General features: G+C 36.9%; 1 protein-coding gene across 1 annotated transcript in view; it reads right to left on the minus strand.

Moving 5' to 3' along the window:
• The window catches only part of LOC115214811 (synaptonemal complex protein 2-like), a 176117-nt gene that overhangs the window by 28711 nt on the left and 129125 nt on the right, over positions 1-18281 (minus strand). The window contains exons 28-30 of the mRNA XM_036505383.1: positions 17486-17513; positions 14804-14853; positions 2163-2355 (exon numbers count right to left, since the gene is read on the minus strand). Coding sequence (XP_036361276.1) covers positions 2163-2355; positions 14804-14853; positions 17486-17513 — 271 coding nt within the window. The remainder of the gene's footprint in view (positions 1-2162; positions 2356-14803; positions 14854-17485; positions 17514-18281) is intronic.

The raw sequence follows: 18281 nt of genomic DNA on the forward strand, positions 1-18281 counted from the left end.
CCAAGTTGGTTGGATCTTCTGTATAGAATATTGCCACTCTTATCACTCATGTTTATTCTAAATCCTGACAGCATTTTTTCCTATGCCTTCAAGTGATACATTTAATTCCTACGCACTCTTGCACTGCATCAGTACTGTTGCAAGAGGGGAAATGAACACTTGTGTATCAAACAGACCATATCACTATCATATAACACCACACTTCAACATACATTGTACAGTCTACTTTTTACAAAGGGAGAGAGAAGAAATGGTTTACTGAACCTTTTCTCACTAGATCCTAACAGTAGCTATTATACTCCAGCACAAATTATGTCACTATCAGTTACATCTAATGAACCCCGTGTGTATAAGTTCTCAATTTCTGTCAAGCTGTCTGAAATACCATTGGATCTTTTCTGTATCTCTTGCTTTCAATGAGTACACACATCAAAGTCTCTATGCAGTTGCTTGGTGTAGTAGAAATAAAGCAAACTCTCCTACAAACTTCACCATACCATCTTATAATGATTGAGGACAGTGAATAATTTAGTATTGGACATAACATACCAGGGAACTACTTTTGTATTCACCTTAATAAATTAATGCACATCTAACATACTGGATGGAAACAAGGAACTGCTTGTCTTACAATGTTGATTATTTAAAAACAGAAAAAAGGCATGTGTGTGTGTGTGTGTGTGTGCATGTATCTAGGTCTTCTTTTAACATGTCAAACACCTAGATCAACTGTATCTCTAAGAGTTGAGTGACACAGATCATTAGCAAGTTAAACTACTTTTAGATTTGATACCAAATCTGCGTAGATAATAATTATATACATTTGCATTGAAATCAAACTTATTTTGAGATAAATAGAATTATATTGAGAAACTATAAAAATGGTTTATTTATAGTTAATATATCATAGTTAGAGCTGTAAACCCACACATCATTTCATGCGTACCCTGGCTTCTGGAATAGTTACATCATGTCAGTTGTTTGACTTACGAAATATTGTGGTACAACCTTGTGTGCGGTTTAAAAGATTGTGGTTTGAATACTGTAATATAATTTCATTTCTATGATTTCTGGTTGACAAGTTATTTCTCTAATTAAAACAAGTTGTTATTTGTTAGTCCATACCCAATGGACTTTAAGTCGAAGTCATCCCATCTTATTTTCATACAATGTATCCAGAACTACATTATCCAATGTGTCCTCTCTTTTTTTAAAGATAGTATATGGTTTAAGGGTAATTTGGCTGCTATTTCTACCAATCCAGTGACTACATAGAGTCTCCCTCGTCTCATTTTTAAAAATTAGAATGAAATGTATATTGCCTACATTTTAAACTAGCTTTCCTCAAGCAATACAACTTCACTTTTCATGCAGATCTTTTTGTAATCGTAGAAAGAGAAATATCAGATTCTTGAAGAAGTTTATCGTTAAATATGAAGAGAAACTAAAATATTTTTTATATACTGATGTTAACTGTGTAAATTATTTACTGAAGTTGGACAACATCAAGTATTTGCCACCAGTTGTTGTTACTGTTGTTGCTTATCTCCAAATCTACTCTGATCCAACAAATTTATAATCAAATTAGTTTCAGCCAAGGCCATTCTGTTTTTTTATTCAGGCATAGTATATCTAGAATTACATTATCTTATGTGTGCTTCTTACTTTTAAGATAGTAGGATGTGATATGGAAGAGATTTGGCTAGTATTTCTAGCAAGGTGAGCAACCACATAGGGACTTCTTATTAGCTTGTTGCTACTAGTGTTGATATAAAAATGGGGGGGGGGTACTTAGGAATGTTTAAACAAAACATGGACAAATTTACAACAGAGATACAAAAACAATAGCAAAATACATTTACTAATATTAAACATTACTCATCAAGGAGATCAACTAATTACTGTGTTGATGTACTTAAATTCATATTCTCATTATCATGATATACAAAATTTAACTTATTTTTTAGTATTCAACTTCATTTTTTGAAACTGCTTGTCAATAAAAGCATGTCATCTGACCAGTGTATATTTGATAAAAACCTTGGTAGGTATTATTTAGTATTGGTTTATATATATTGTTGGTCAAATAAATTTTGTAATAACTTTAACTTAAAACTATAATAAAATAACAAATGAAGAAATAAAATAAATAAACAACTAACTAAAACCTTATAGTTCTTCTTCAGTTTTTTACTGTCTTGTTTCACTGGTTTCTTCTTGTTTTTCAAGGCTTTGGGTATACTGGGATAAGAACCAAAATATGTCATGTCTTTCTTGGTACTGTAGGTTTTCTGTATCTCATGTTCTTGATGATTGCTTCTTTTAGCAGCAGCAATCCAACTGACCTCACTGTTTCTGAAAATTAACAAGAATTATTAAAATAAACAAGTGTTCTCTTGATTATCATTGCTGAAATGATAAGTATGTATATATATATGAAAGTGTAGCACAAAAGTATTTTGGTCCAAATAATCAATAACAGTTCTCTAAAAGATGAAATAATCAATCATCAAATTATCAGGTTACATTTAGAAAAGGAAATAATTTTCTTCATGATCAATAATAATAATAATAATAATAATAATAATAATAATAGCAGCCCTGGCGCAGTACCAGGCAGTGGATCTCAGGGCCTCTGATCTTAAGTGATTGGAAGTATTATCATGTACATGTTTTGTCATGGGCTGCAGTAAATATTCTGCTCAATACCACAGATTTGCCTATCAGTTGCTTGACTATAACCTATTTCTTTATTACCCACAAGGGGCTAAACACAGAGGGGACAAACAAGGACAGACATAGGTATTAAGTCGTAACTGGTACTTAATTTATCGACCCCAAAAGGATGAAAGGCAAAATTGACCTCGGCGGAATTCAAACTCACAACGTAACGCAGACGAAATACCGCTAAGCATTTCGCCCGGCGTGCTAACGTTTCTGCCAGCTCGCCGCTATAACCAGTTGAGCATATCTCTTAGTGGCTGACAATATATACATCTTTGATCATGAGCAGGAATAATGGGAGAGCATCATAGCCATGTGTTGAGAGGAATTTTTTTGGGTTTCAATAATTCAACTCTGGAAACATGAGTGTTTTGTTCATCAGCCCTAAATAACCATCATTCAAGGACATTTTGAATGGAATGGGCTACTGGACCTTAAGAAAATTCTAACCTGCAAGATTATGTGCTGTTTATCTCAATATAAGACCATCAAGTCATGCACATATGATTGTGATGTATGTGCCTGGTATACCCTTATCAGGCAGGTAGTCATGATGGATATATTTGTACCCTAATGTCACTTTGATGGTATGCACAGCTCTCTCTCTCTCTCTCTCTCTCTCTCTCAATAATAATGATTTATTTTATTGGATGCAAGGGCCCAAGACATGGACGACAATATTGAAAGACAAGTTACAGCACATAAAAACAGAGAATATGAAAACAGGTGGGATTTATATCAATCTAAGGGAGATACCACATTAATGGATATAAGAGAGGATATATAATAGAAATTAGAGAAATAAATATATAATTAGAATCCCCAATAGTGGGACAGTCCACTTAGGGTAATTTGGGGTAAACCCCATGCAAAAATCCTGGATTACTCTGCCATCCCTAAAGCATGGGAAAGTACCCTTTTCAGTTTCTTTCCTTCTACTTAGGAACACATACTCAGAATTGGTCCATTTGGTCTCATAATTCTTGCTACTGTTGACCACCTTTCGATAAACACACTAGAAGGCAGCACCTCCCTCTTCAAATGATAATTAAAAAAAATTGATAAGGGCTTGGCCAGATAAGAAAGTGCCTGTCTTCAAGCCTTTCAAACAGTTCCATCACTCAACCTCTTTTGCTGTAGCCACTAAGCAGAGAAAGATCTGCCTTCCTTCTCTGCTAAGGGAAGCCAGTGCATCAATCTTCACAATACTCTTGGCAGATAGCTGAATTTGTCTTACATGCAAAAGCAGCTGCTCCTCCATACAAGCTCACAACTCTCTAATTCATGAACATTGAATTATTGCATGCAGGATGGTTCTGTTCCCCTGTATGCATCTCGAGCAGGTTCAGCTGTTGGCATTGCCATGTCCGATGAGCTTGTCTTGAACAGGCAATGTCTCCCTGTAGCACTGCTATGCCAAAGACTTTTGGAAATTGTCCATGATTTTCGACCTGAAGGTTGTCCAGAAGAAACAACTTGAACTATTCTCGTCAATACCTAGAGCAAATCCTAGGCCTTCATTGCTCATACCTTAAACTAACCTCCTATAAAAATCTTGGATTGTTTTCTTGCTAACAATTTTGACCAGCTGGTACAGTGCAGTGAGTGCCTAGCAACATTCTAGATGTCAAACATCCAATCTTGGTCTACATTTGACCTATCAAAGCAGCTCTGTCAATAAGATCAGCTGTATAATGACGTGTCACACTAAGGACACCCACACCAGTTCACCATTATATTCATTGCTGTTGTTTACTCCATTGCAGTGATTTAGATATTTCTGGAGGTGCGACAGCCTCAAAGCATAATGCCCACATCATAAAAGATGGCGTCCAAAGATCACCATAGTGCAAATGGATTTTCTGACCCTTTCATAAGAATCAGAGAAGTAAGTGCTCTAATTTGGGCAGAGTTTTCTTAGGACAATGTACAACAGCTAGGCAGTAGTACACTACCAAGATGATATATGCATTGGCTACCTCTGCCCGACATTTCAGAGACAGCTTCCTATCTGCCCATTTCTGGGTTAGTTTGGCCACCCTAGCCATGACCTCTTCCCAGTTACTATCTACCTGGAGATCTGGTCTGAACCAGACTCTTAAACACTTTCACTGGACTCTCAGTCAAGTAAGAGAAATTGCCGCTAATCCACACAGACTTGTCTCTCTAAAAGCCTAGTTGCAGACCTACCCATTTGTTCTGGCTTATGAGTGCTCCTGGGCATGCCTGATATTCTTTCAGTGTAGTGTTGATCGTTTCTATATTCAAAGAGTTGAACACCATGACAGTGATGTTGTCTGCATATGCAGACACAGCTCTCCTGTGGCCTAATTCCAGAGGGATACTCCTCAAATTTTCCAGCCTTCACAGCATGGGTTCTAAAGCTAAAATATATAAAGCAAGGAGAGAGGGAATCCTTGGTGAACTGAGTGAAAGGATCCAAGAGGTGGCCATTTAATTTGACAATCAAGCAGATGCCACTATACATTGTGGCAATTCAGCCTTTGAAGATGGGACCAAAACTGACAGCTTTTAGGACAGACACCAGATAGTGATGGTCCGCCCTGTCAAAAGTTTTGGACTGGTCCAAAGTGACCAGTGCCCCTCCAAATCCAGATCTATTCCCAACCCATTCTACAATGTATCGCATGAGGTAGAGGTTGTTGTGAATAGATCTACTGGGGATTGCACAGGTTTGTGCATCCCTGACTATACTACCAACAACAAGTGCCAGACCCTTAAAGAGCATCTTAACTAAAATCTTTAACTCAGTGTTAAGTAAAGTTATAGGCCTGATGTTTTCAATCACATCCTCCTTGTTCGGATCCTTCCTCAGCAGTCACCATTCCCCAGCTCACACAACTGGGAATGCATCCGTAGACTGCTGCCAAAACTGGAGCAACAAGTCAGACATGTGGAAATATAGTTCATAGGGCAGACCATCTGATCCTGATGATTTGTGTCTCACACAGAAGCTCAGTACATCTGCCACTGAAATCAGTTTCTTGCAACACTCAATCTCCTTGTCTGATAGGCATGGCGTACCATCAAGGTACACATCAAAGCCTACTGTCTCAAGAATGACACTCCTCAAAAGGAGATTAGTGAAGTGTTGCCAAAACACTGTGCCCATCTGTTTGGAATTGGAGAGCATATGGCTGTTGCAGTCTGTCACACACTGAATTCTAGATTTGTTTCCATGCTATGCTTCCACTACCCAGGCCCAGGCCAAGCCAATGGCTTTTGAGTCTTTGTGTTTCAAAGCATGCATTCTAGCTTGGATACTACAGCCTTTGTGTTTCATTTCAAAGAAATGGCCAAGTGCCATCTCACTGCTAGTATATCATTTGCAGTCCCACTCCAATATGCCTCTTATAAGTTACTAACTTGTTTATTGTTTTCTAAAGCAATCCCTAACTGACACCTCTCTGATTTTCCTTTTAAAGGAGATTTAGTACCTGTTGATGATTTAGTACTTGTCAATTCTCATTATTAATAATAATAATCTATACTATAAGAGCTGCGTCCATCTGTCTGCCCATCACACTTTTCTTCAGTATTAAGATAGAACATTATTAAATTAATAGCGTGAGAGAGGAGGGACACAGAGGAAGTGAGAGAGAGAGATAGTAGATATATAGATGAAAAGATAAGTTGGTACATTGATATATAGACTCAGATTGCAGTATTCTAACTGTGGGTGACATTGAGGACTCTTTTCTCTAATCTGTTGCTCTTTCAGCAATTGCTACTCCAACAAAACATCTATGCAGTCTTGTGGCCAATAGCAACCAAATCTCCTTCAAATGATACCCTCCTGTGTTAGTGTATCTTAGGCAACATGGTTGGATTTTAATGAGACAGCAGGGTAATGCCATTAGTAGGATAGGAAGGAAGATGAGAGAAAATAGAATAAAATAAATATATAAAATACAATTAAGTTAGGAGTACAAGGAGGTTTAATTTTCTATGATAGGTTGAGGGGTAATAAAAATTTTTGAGGTTCACAGATATGAAAGTTTGAAAGGTTCATGGATATCAAAGTTTGAAAGTTAAAGGACGTGTGGAAGGTAATTCTATTTAAATTTATTATCAAAGGCAAAGTTTCAAACATGATTTATTTTCGTTACATTTACAATTATAAATCAACCATGTTGGATCGATGAAAATCAACATATAATTTTAACTGTATGCATATGGTGACAATCTACTTAACCTTGTGAAATTACTACTGAGGAAAGGGTGTGTGACAGATGTGATAGAAAGGGTAATTTGTAAATGTGGTAGGCATGACAATTAGATAAATTAATCAAGTGTGAGTAGATGAATGTCAATGTGAAACAAATGAGTTGGGGTGAAAGGATAGATGCTTACAGTAATTTTGGTTCGACCCAGTGACATTGTTTCTCATTCAACCCCAAAACTGTCTGCAACAGGCTGTCATGATCGCAAGCAGGGAACTGACCCCTTTGGCTGGTCAGTTGGTCGTATTTATAACAGCCTGCAGCTGATAGAAAGATGGACAAACCTTAGCTAAATATTCAGATTAGGTCTGCTTCATCTGAACTTAATTTCACCTAGCTGGTCATTAAAAACTCATCAACCATTGTTTCAATTGACAGGACAAAGAAGTTTTTCACTTTAGTGCACATTGTTCGAAGGTTCAGTGGTATCAACAGGTTGATGGTACATAATGTGTCACACTTGGGTTTTTGCAGTGACTGCAGAATTAGTGAGGTCAACTATTCAACTGGCACGTGGGGAGGTCACTCAGTTTCAGGGCCTCAATTTGCTGTGATAGGGCCTGTATTTGAGTTGCCTGTTGTGATATCAAGGTCCTGAGTTCTGACATCTCTGTGGCACTGGAGGATTGATGGAAAGGGTTGGTCGATGTAGTGGCAAGCATCACTAGCTACAGCTGAGTGTGGAAATGAGGCATCCATGATTTTATCAGCCAGCTTGGCGAGTTCTTTGATGGAAGTTGGTTTTCTCATCGCTACTAGGACAACTCAAGTATTTGAAGGCAGATGCTGTAGAAACAGTTGCTTAAGGAAATCGTCTGGTCACTGAGAAGCTGTTTCATTTGGTGTAGGAGTTGCATCATCTTTTTATCTCCTAACTTTTCCATGATGAGGAGCTGATGTAGTCGCATTTGATGTGACTCAGAGGTCCTCTGAATGAGGGTGGATTTAAATGTGTCATATGACACAGAACCAGCTGGAGTCAAAATTAGGTCTCTCACCATGTTCCTGATTTCCATGAACTGTACTTCAATGTGCGCAAACCAAAGAACTGGGTTTTGATTCCAGAATGAGGGTATCTTTAACGAAATTGCCACCTGTACTGCCATGTCAACCGGTGATAAGCCTTCCGCTGTGTTGTGGTCATTTGAACACATAGATGTGAAGGAAACGTGCTTGAAGTCAGAAAGTCACAAAAAATGTAATTGAAGAGGCCCAAAAATCTGACAATGATGTATTGGTTGAAGTAATCTGATGTAATTGATGATGACACCATCATGATGACATCATTGGCATAGGTAGACACATTTTTTCCCACATCCTCGATTATGCGGGACACCTTTCAAAGCCTCCAACTTCTGCAGTAATGGCTCAAGAGTCAATATGTAAAGAAGGGAGGGCATCCTTGGCAGACCGAATGCAAGATGCTGAATGGCTCTGACTGGTGACTGTTCTCCCATATGACCGAGCAGATGCTGATGTACAAAGCAGTGATTCACCTATGGAAGACCAGACTGAAACTGGCTGCCTTGAGAACTGCTGCCAAGTATTGATGGTTGATCCTATCAGAGGCTTTAGACTGATCTAAATTGATCAAAGCCCCACCCGTGCCAGCTTTGTTACTCACCCTCTCTATAATGTAGCGCATGAGATGGAGGTTATTGTAGATAGACCTGGTTGGGACAGCGCATGTTTGTGCTTTGCTAAATAGCTTGTCCACGACAAGCGCCAACCCCTTGGCCAAAATCTTCAACTCTGCATTGAGTAGAGTGATGGGCCTGAAATTTTCTATCACGTCCCCCTTGTTTGAGTCCTTTCTCAGCAGTGCCAACAACCCTCTACAAACCAAAGCAGGAATTCTCCCATTTTGTTGCCAGCTGCAGTAGGCGTTTGCCAAGAGACCTGCAAACAAGTCTGATATTGAAATGTAAAGCTCGTAGGGCAGACCATCCAAACCCAGTGATCTACCTCTTGTGCAGCTTTTTATCACTTCCTGTACTTCCCAGGCTGGTATCAGTCTTTCACAGCACTCTGCCTCATTCACTGAGAGTCATGGCAGGCTGTCCAGGTATACACTGAAGTCTGCCCCATTATCCATCCCACAGCTCATCCCAAACAGTCGAGCAAAGTGCTGCTGAAAGGCCGTACATATCTGCTTCAATTCAAACGCCTCACATCCATTCTACCAAAAACCAAATGGTCGCCCTGTTACCACGTTTAGCCTCCACCACATGGGCCCATCAAGCGACCTTAGTGCCCTCTCCACTTACCAAATGTGCTTTAGCTCTGACAACACAGCATTCGTGTTTGGTGTCGAAGTGTTTGTTGAGGGCCAACCTCGCTGCCAACATGTCCTAAGAGCCTCGTCTAGATTTCTAACTAAATCTCCTATTTTGTTTCTTTCTACAGCTAAAGCCTTACTAAACCTAATTGATTCTGCTCTAATTGCTCTCTTAAGAGTAAACCACCAGTTGTTGTTGATGACCACCCATCAATGCCCGCTTAACTAATTTGCTAATCTGGTCTCTGTAAGCTTTGCATGGCTGTTAACAATGTGTTTAGCTTCCAGTAACTGGGATCCTGTCTATGGAGCCTATCTAAGTTGACAGTACAGTTCACAAATCTGTGGTCTGTATAGCTGACTATGTGGAATTGTGGACACCCTATGCTGTCCTTATCCACTGGCCTACAGAAAACTCTATTTTAGTACGATCTAGGTGACCCAATGTGATTTGTCCAAGTCCAAATTGGCACATTCGGGTTGTCTAGTTGATAGCTGTCAGACAGTTGGAAGGATTTGAGCAGGTTAGGGAGGCTTTTCCACCCCCAATCTCCTATCAGATGCTGCCATTCCCACCTGATTGAAACATTCGTCTAAGACAGCATTCCAGTCCCCTACTAGCACTAAAGTGTAAGACGTAACCAGGAATACCTCCAGACACTTGAAATAATCGGACTGTCCTGCCCTTGTCAGAGCATAGGCAACCACCAGTCTGAAGGCACTGCCGTTCACTTCCAGAAGATGGTCTTTATTTTCAGAACCAGGCTTTTCTGGAATAGCACCACAGTACCACCACCACCACCTGCTCCCAGCCAATACAAAGATAGAAAAATCTCGTATTCGCCAAAGGGGCTGTGAGTTCCTGTGGGTCAAAGAGCCTGGTTTTGCTAATAATTATGATATTAATCATAATAATAACAGACAATAAGAAGAGCATAATGCAATTTGTAATAGATTGTTCAACAAATCGTCTGTCTTCTTCAAATTCAAAATGTAAAATGAAAATAACTGTAGAAACACAGAAATTCAAAATATAAATGAGGAAATCCTGTGTTCCTATTTTGATACAATGATATCACCAGTTTTCAATTTTGTAACTGGTAAAAGGAAAAAGAAAGAAAAGAGAAAAAAGAAAAAAGGTAGCTATGAGAATATTTGTTTAAAATGAGGATATTTTTCTGTAACATGCTGGTAACTTTCATGTAACACTATTGAAATGCCTGTAAAATTTCAGTGCCAGTAAATCACCAAAGGAATTCTATCACAATTTTTACTTTGGTTGCTAAAATTATGTGTGGAAGTTTGACTTTCCTTGCTAATTTTAGCTATGTCATTTGCAATTTCCTTTAATTGTGATTCATTGTTACCGCATTTGACATAACAGTGTACAAAAGCAATCCTCTATATCAGTACAAATAAGTTTATCCTCAAAAATTGGTTTTCAGATTTGACTGAATTATATGATGCACGGGGGCCAGTCAGGCGGTACTGGAAATGACCTCGCCCAAATCTTTTACACGTGTCGGTGGCATGTGTAAAAGATTCAAGCGAGGTCATTGCCCCCATGCAGGTGGCACATAAAAAGCATTCACTACACTCTCGGAGTGGTTGGCATTAGGAAGGGTATCCAGCAGTAGAAACTCTGCCAGATCAAGACTGGAGCCTGGTGTAGCCATCTGGTTGCCAGCCCTCAGTCAAAACCGTCCAACCCATGCTAGCATGGAAAACGGATGTTAAATGATGATGATGATGATGATCAGAGTGGTAGTGAAGGTAAATGTGGGATGACATGGGTTTGCATCATATTCTGTTCTAGGGGAAGTGGTTAGTTGATTAAATCAACTTCAGTACTTAACTAATACTGTATTTTATTGACCCACAAGGGATAAAAGGAAAAGTTGACCGTAGTAGGATTTTCTCTTTTGCCTTAATTCCTCCTGAGGTGATAAAAAAAAAAAAGCCAGTTAAGTGGTATTTTTTTTAAACACTGGGGTCTGTTAATAACAACAACAATTTATTTATCCAACAGAGGCAAAAAAATATGTAGATTAAAGCAGAATGACAAAAAGCAACAAATATTAACATAATTAAATATACTCTTTACTCTTTTACTTGTTTCAGTCATTTGACTGTGGCCATGCTGGAGCATCGCCTTTAATCGAGCAACTCGACCCCAGGACTTATTCTTTTGTAAGTCCAGTACTTATTCTATTGGTCTCTTTTGCCAAACTGCTAAGTAACGGGGACATAAACACACCAGCATCAGTTGTCAAGCAATGCTAGGGGAACAAACACAGACACACAAACACATATATATATACATATATACGACGGGCTTCTTTCAGTTTCCGTCTACCAAATCCACTCCCAAGGCTTTGGTCGGCCCGAGGCTATAGTAGAAGACACTTGCCCAAGGTGCCACGCAGTGGGACTGAACCCGGAACCATGTGGTTGGTAAACAAGCTACTTACCACACAGCCACTCCTGCGCCTATATCTATAAATATCTATAAATAAAATTTACCAATAGTCATCCAAACAAGCAAACATAATATCTATTGCTCTAGTTTAAAGCAATGACCTCTAAACTCAACAGAAACATACTTTGTGAGATAGAACAATACACAGTAGTGAATTAACCTAGTAACAAGAGTAGTGTATTCTATAGGTTCTACATTTTTAGGGGCCTTTACTGTCTTTGAGTTTTATGTTTAAAGGTTGATCCAATGTTCAGAATAATTCTGAAATACGGTAGACATTAAATTAAATGCTGACAAGCTATCAATTCCAATACAGTGATTCTGTACTTGTTTTATCACTATAATACTAAATTACTTTCAGCTATTACAAATAATAAGGTGTTTAAAGTTTACTCTCCCCAAACACTTCTGCAACTTCTTTTCACCCATTCTTCTTGTTTATCTGTCCTCAGAGCCCACCTCATCACCACCATCTTTATCTCTCTTTCACGCTCTACCCTGATTACTTCTACCCACTCTTGTATAATGTGAGTAATCATGTTTCTCCTCCTTTGCAGTAAGAAACCTGTTTCATCCCCTTCCTTCATGCTGTAACATGCTCTCTTTTCTACTATAGACTCATTCAGTAAAAGCTACTTTCTTCTCAACTGTAGTCTCACTAAGTTAAAGGAGACTCTAGTTTTGTGACCTATAGAACAACTGCAGTAATACTGGTATTAAAAAAAAAGAAAAAAAAAGAACAACACAGTACACTCTATAAAGTAATATTTATCCCCACTGAAATGTGGATGTTCTGTTATATAAAACTATATTGCAGTAGTTACCATGAGAGAAACTCGCATATTGGCTTTTGGTGCAAAATACACTCTTGTTTATCACTAGAAGGGAGATAAATCCTCGCTGTCTTCAGTGCTGAGGCTACCAGAGCATGTGATTTCGACTTCCCTTGGTCTTGTCAATGATGGATACTTAACCGCTAGAGATAGCAGTGGTTCATCTCTGCCAGAGATATATAGAATAATACTCTGTAAAGTGGTTAGCATTATGAAGGGCATCCATCCAGAAACCATACCAAAGCAGACTTTGTAGCACAATTCGACTAGTCAGATCTTGTTCAACTATCTAACCCATGCCAGTATGGCAGATGGACACGAAAAGATGATGATGATGATGATGTGTGTGCATGTGTGTGTGTACATATATTTATTTTCTTATCTTTTACTTGTTTCAGTCATTAGACTGCAGCCATGCTAGGACACTGCATTGAAAGGTTTAGTTGAACAAACTGACCTCAGTACTTATTCTATTGGTCTCTTTTGCCGAACCGTTAAGTTACAGGGATGCAAACAATCTAACATCAGTTGTCAAGAGTGGTGGTGGACAAACAAACACCATCCAACATATATGTATATATATATATATATGTGTGTGTGTGTGTGTGTATATATATATATATATATATATATATATATATATATATACTAGCAGAGATACTCGGCCTTGCTTGGGATTAAAATGACATAGATTTTTATTGTTTTACTTGTTTCAGTCATGTGACTGCAGCCATGCTGGAGCACTACCATTGGTCGAAGAAATCAACCACAGGATTTATTCTTCGTAAGCCTAGTATTTATTCTGTCAGTATCTTTTACCAAACCACTAAGTTACGGGAATGTAAACACAGCAACATCAGTTGTCAAACAATGGTGGGGGTACAAACACAAGACACACACACACATAAATACGACAGTCTTCTTTCAGTTTCCAAATACGAAATCCACTCACAAGGTTTTGGTTGGCCTGAGGCTATAATAAGCATATATATATATATATATATATATATATATATATATAGTAGCTGCCATACCTGGTAATTCCTGGGAAAGCGGGCTTATCTCTTGGTTCTTTTCTCATAATTGTTTTGCTAATCCAGTAACAACAATATAAAGTATGTAGCCCTTAAAACAGTTTTTGTGTATTTATTGAGAATACTGAACTGTCTTACAAAGGATCTTGTTTTTAGGAATTTCCAATAAGTTATGAACACTCAAATTGTGAAGTCAGTTATGTAATAACATGAAATTAACTACCCTTAGTAAGAATTCAAATAAAGTAGCCCCGAAAAGGGCTTTAATATGTTCCCAGAGTATATAGATTTTAGGAGGAAATAGTAATAAGGTATGTATACTAAAATCATGAAACATGTTACGTAATAACAGGCTAATCAGATATGAGATAATAACAATTCAAAGTAATTAACCGTGAAAAAAGGCTTTTGTGTGTTCCCAGAGAATATTACCCTCAGCAGGGTTTGTGTTGGTATATTCGTGAATAAGTCACTAACCGAAATAAGTGGATCTATTGTTTAGGAGAATACTATTTACTTGTTTAAGCATTGTATTGGATAAATTGAGAAAATAACTAAAATTGTTCAAATACATTAGCCGACTCATTAAAATAATCTAAATCTAGTTAGAAATTAACTAAACTGCAAAGGTGAATTTATTCAAAAGTTGATGAAAAGGAAGTTGAGAATATGTGAATACATTATGTACACAGGTCAAAATGCTAACTAAATGAATGACTGAAGGAATAAAAAAACAAAATGCTAACAGGCATTTTATTGAGATGCATAGTGATAGTTAAATTTTTACCTTAATCATTATGTATTTTCAGTACATATTTTATTAAGATTTTATTTTTATAATTTTTTAAAAATATTAAAGCAGGAAATATTTAAGAAGGGATTATTAAGTGAGGTATTGCTGTATTTATTTTTTCCATAAATTATTTTATTTCAAATGGCAACGTTCTGTCCAAAAGCTGCCATTTAAGGTTTATTACTGGTTTTAAAGATCTTTGTAGTGAAATGTTTTGCTTACAATTATATCAATTAGGTTTGAATCTGTTTAACACATATTCACACTATATTTGACTGTTGCTACTCTTTTTAACTACAATTAAGTAAAGTTAGTTATACTTATTTTGGTTCGTAAGTTATCGTTGCTCCTAAATTTATGTCATAGTAAAATAACAATTTACCAACAAAAAACATATCTTATTGATTAAGCAACTTACTGAGTTATACTGCTACCAAACAGGGATCCTGATACAGAAGGTATTGATATCTGAAATGGAAGAAAATCAAACTAGATTTTATAAAGGGAAAATTTATAAACAGCAAAGGAAAACAGTCATTGAAATATAATTATTTCAAGAATATTGTGACTGCTGCTTAGTTCAAAGTTTATAATTTACGTGACTAATCAAATGAAATATAATTAGCTGATGATAAGTATAAGATCTACAAAAGTAACTATAAAATTTTGTGAAGATAGTGAAATAGTTCAGTTCTGTGGTTGAGTAATTTAGGTTGACTAAAGTTTTAACATAACCCACCCCGCAAAAAAACCCTCAAAAAACATCAATTTAAAATATAGATCTTACTAAAGTATAATTATTAATTCTAAACTATTATTTTCAGATGACAATAAATCTATAATTATTAACCATAGGCTAATAACTTCTTCAGATTCTTTAAGGTGGCAAGCCAGTAGAATCATTAGCTTGCCAGGCAAAATGCTTAGCAGCATTGTACCAAAATTTAAAACATATATTCAGATTCTTTAGAAATATGAATTGTATATATATAAACAACATAAAACATATATGTATATGTACATAATTTTCAGAGAAGTGGATTGATTACTGGAATGAAACCCTGTTGCTTAGCAATAAAGAATAGTCAGTTCAATCATAGCCTAATCATCATTATCCTCATTGTCACTATTGTCATTTTAACAACCACTTTTCTATGCTCACGTGGGTTGGATGGAATTTGTTGAGGTAGATTTGCTATGGCTTGAATGTGTTGCCTCTTGTTAACTGACACCTATTTCCTAGTAAGGTAATATTTCCCTTTTTTCCAGACATGTTTTCACAGAAGACTGGAAACAAGGACACCACTTCGTGGTGTCCTCATGATGGTGACATTTGTTTATAACTATCTGATGATGTCAAGACAAAGAGACACTAACAGATACACATATACAGCAAGCTTCTTTCAATTTCCATTACCAAATCCACTCATTTGCCCAAGGTACCACACAGTGCAATTGAATCTGAAACCATATTGTTAAGAAGCAAGCTTCTTAACCATCAGCCATGCTTGTGTCTTATATAAAATGAAATTAGATAATAAACAAAACAGTTCCCAAGGATGACTGGTAAATATACTAATAAATATACTAACTGTAGATAAAATCAAAAATATAAAGTCGACATAGTAGTCACCATTAATGTCTGTTTTCCTATGATAGCATGGATAGGATGGCAATACCTTACTACTTGCTGAGGGTTTGTATCTTGGCTAATGTTTTACAGATGAATGCTTTTCCTATTGCCAATCCCTTTACAGTATGAAGTGGATACATTTTATCCTGTTAAAACCAAAGTATCTCCACTACTCTGTGTTTATTCAGAGTAACTACTCTCCCTGATGATAACATCACCGTGACCTATAAAACCCTCATTCCCTCCTTTATTAGCATTTTTTGAAATAGAAAAGTTGTCAGCTATAAAAGATGAGAAAAAACCAAGGAAGAGTCCATGGTGGATGTATAAAATTGCTGGCATAAAAGTTGATTACATATTTTGTAAAGTTTATTTATTATAAATAGTGAAGCACTACCAAATATAGTGAAGATTTTTTTGTGTACCTTTCCTGGTAATAATGTTTACTAATTCTCCTCTAGGTGTACCTTAAACTATAACTGGGCTTTGTTACAGTAAAATCAGAATGCTGAGAGATTTGCATTGCTTCCTGCTTACATGGTTTCGGGTTCAGTCCCACTGCGTGGCACTTTGGGCAGGTGTCTTCCGCTGTAGCCCCGAGTCGACCGAAGCTTTGTGATTGAATTCGGTAGGCGGAAGTTACTACCGTGTGTGTATATGTGCGTGTAGGTGCTCAGTGCCTCTCCAAAAGAGAGAGAGGGATATAGAACAATGAACTAATGAGTATTAACCAATAAAGCGCTTGGATTTACACTTACATAGCATGGACTGCTGAGCACATTTTATGAAAATGAGACTATCATGCACACATAAAAAACAAAAAATAGTTAAAATACTTTCTTAGTATAAAATGGAGGCAAGTTTTACATCATCTGAAAAGTCATTAGTTGAACTATGAGCCCTCTTGCATTCTGTGGGGTATCGGAGCGTTTGAATGACATTAGACCCTAACAAACACCCATAAATTGTGGCCTGTCGACCTGTGCCTGACAGCCATGATTGTGGCCCATTGCGCTTTATGTGTTAAGGAAGAAATTACTGCAAAGGCAGAAACTTTTCTATCGTTTTAAACAGAAGAAAATGAAATGGCTTGGTTATGCAGCATGATACTATGATCCCCCATCACAAGAAAATATGGTCATGCATAGAAAAGGAATGGAAAAACCCCAAAGAGGGTGGTCAAGTAACATCAAAGAATAGACAGGGTGAAAAACTGGGGAATATGAGGTTAGCTGATGACTGATGATGAATAAATGCTGTAGTTGCTATTCTACACAGAATTAACAATATAAGACTTCAAATAATATGTTTCAACATACATGACAAATCAATGACTTAGTATCTTCAGATACTGCAGTTAATACCTTAAGATCAACAACTTAAGACTAATAGGTTGAGACCAAGAACAGCCATTTACTTTTAATTTTTTACTAAGACAAAAGAAAGAAAACAGCAGTTAATAATTACCTTTTGTATTTTATTTGCGTTGATGGTGCTGAAATTAAGAAATTTGAGGTTTAATTACAGATTAAGATATATAAATAGGATGGATTTAATATTAGACCAAATTATATAATTTGGCTTTAATAGAAAATATGAAAGAAAAGTGTTTTTGAATATCTTCATCTATTCTAACCAGAGGCTATATATTGTCTCACTGGCACCTTCTTTCCTTTGTTGCAAAGTCATGGTAAAATATTTTCCTAAACTCTCAATGATGTTAGCTACCTAAGTTTCCATGGCAAAAAAATTAAAATAGGAATGCACAAAAAGCTCTTTTAAAGACACGCAGCAGCAGCCCATATTCTTATGCCATTCAATAAGCTTTGCCACTAACCTCCAGAAATGAGAATCTTCGCATGTTTCTAGGAAACCATGAATTACATTGCAAAATGCACACCATGCTTTCCTTTAGACTGCTCATCTTTTTTTCAAGTTTTCTTAACTTCAATATCCCATTTACTCAAACTTTAACAAGTGCACCATCCTTAAATGTGGCATCAGAGAACTTTGGTAAAAAAATAAGGTGAATTTTTTGAAAAGATTCTCCTCTCAAATCTACTACCTTTACAAACTATTTTAACAATCCCAATTTTATATGAATTTCCACAACATTTAACATTCCTGATAGCAGTTCCTTCAGTGGGGGTTACTGAACCTTCTAGTAATAACCATTTCATTCAGTCAATGTATGTGCTCACATAATGTGAAGTGTCTGGTTGAGGTGGTATAAACTGTCAAAGTAGCTTCAGTATAGCCCCCT

Source organism: Octopus sinensis, linkage group LG8 (genome assembly GCF_006345805.1).
Source record: "Octopus sinensis linkage group LG8, ASM634580v1, whole genome shotgun sequence".
Lineage (NCBI taxonomy): Eukaryota > Metazoa > Mollusca > Cephalopoda > Octopoda > Octopodidae > Octopus > Octopus sinensis.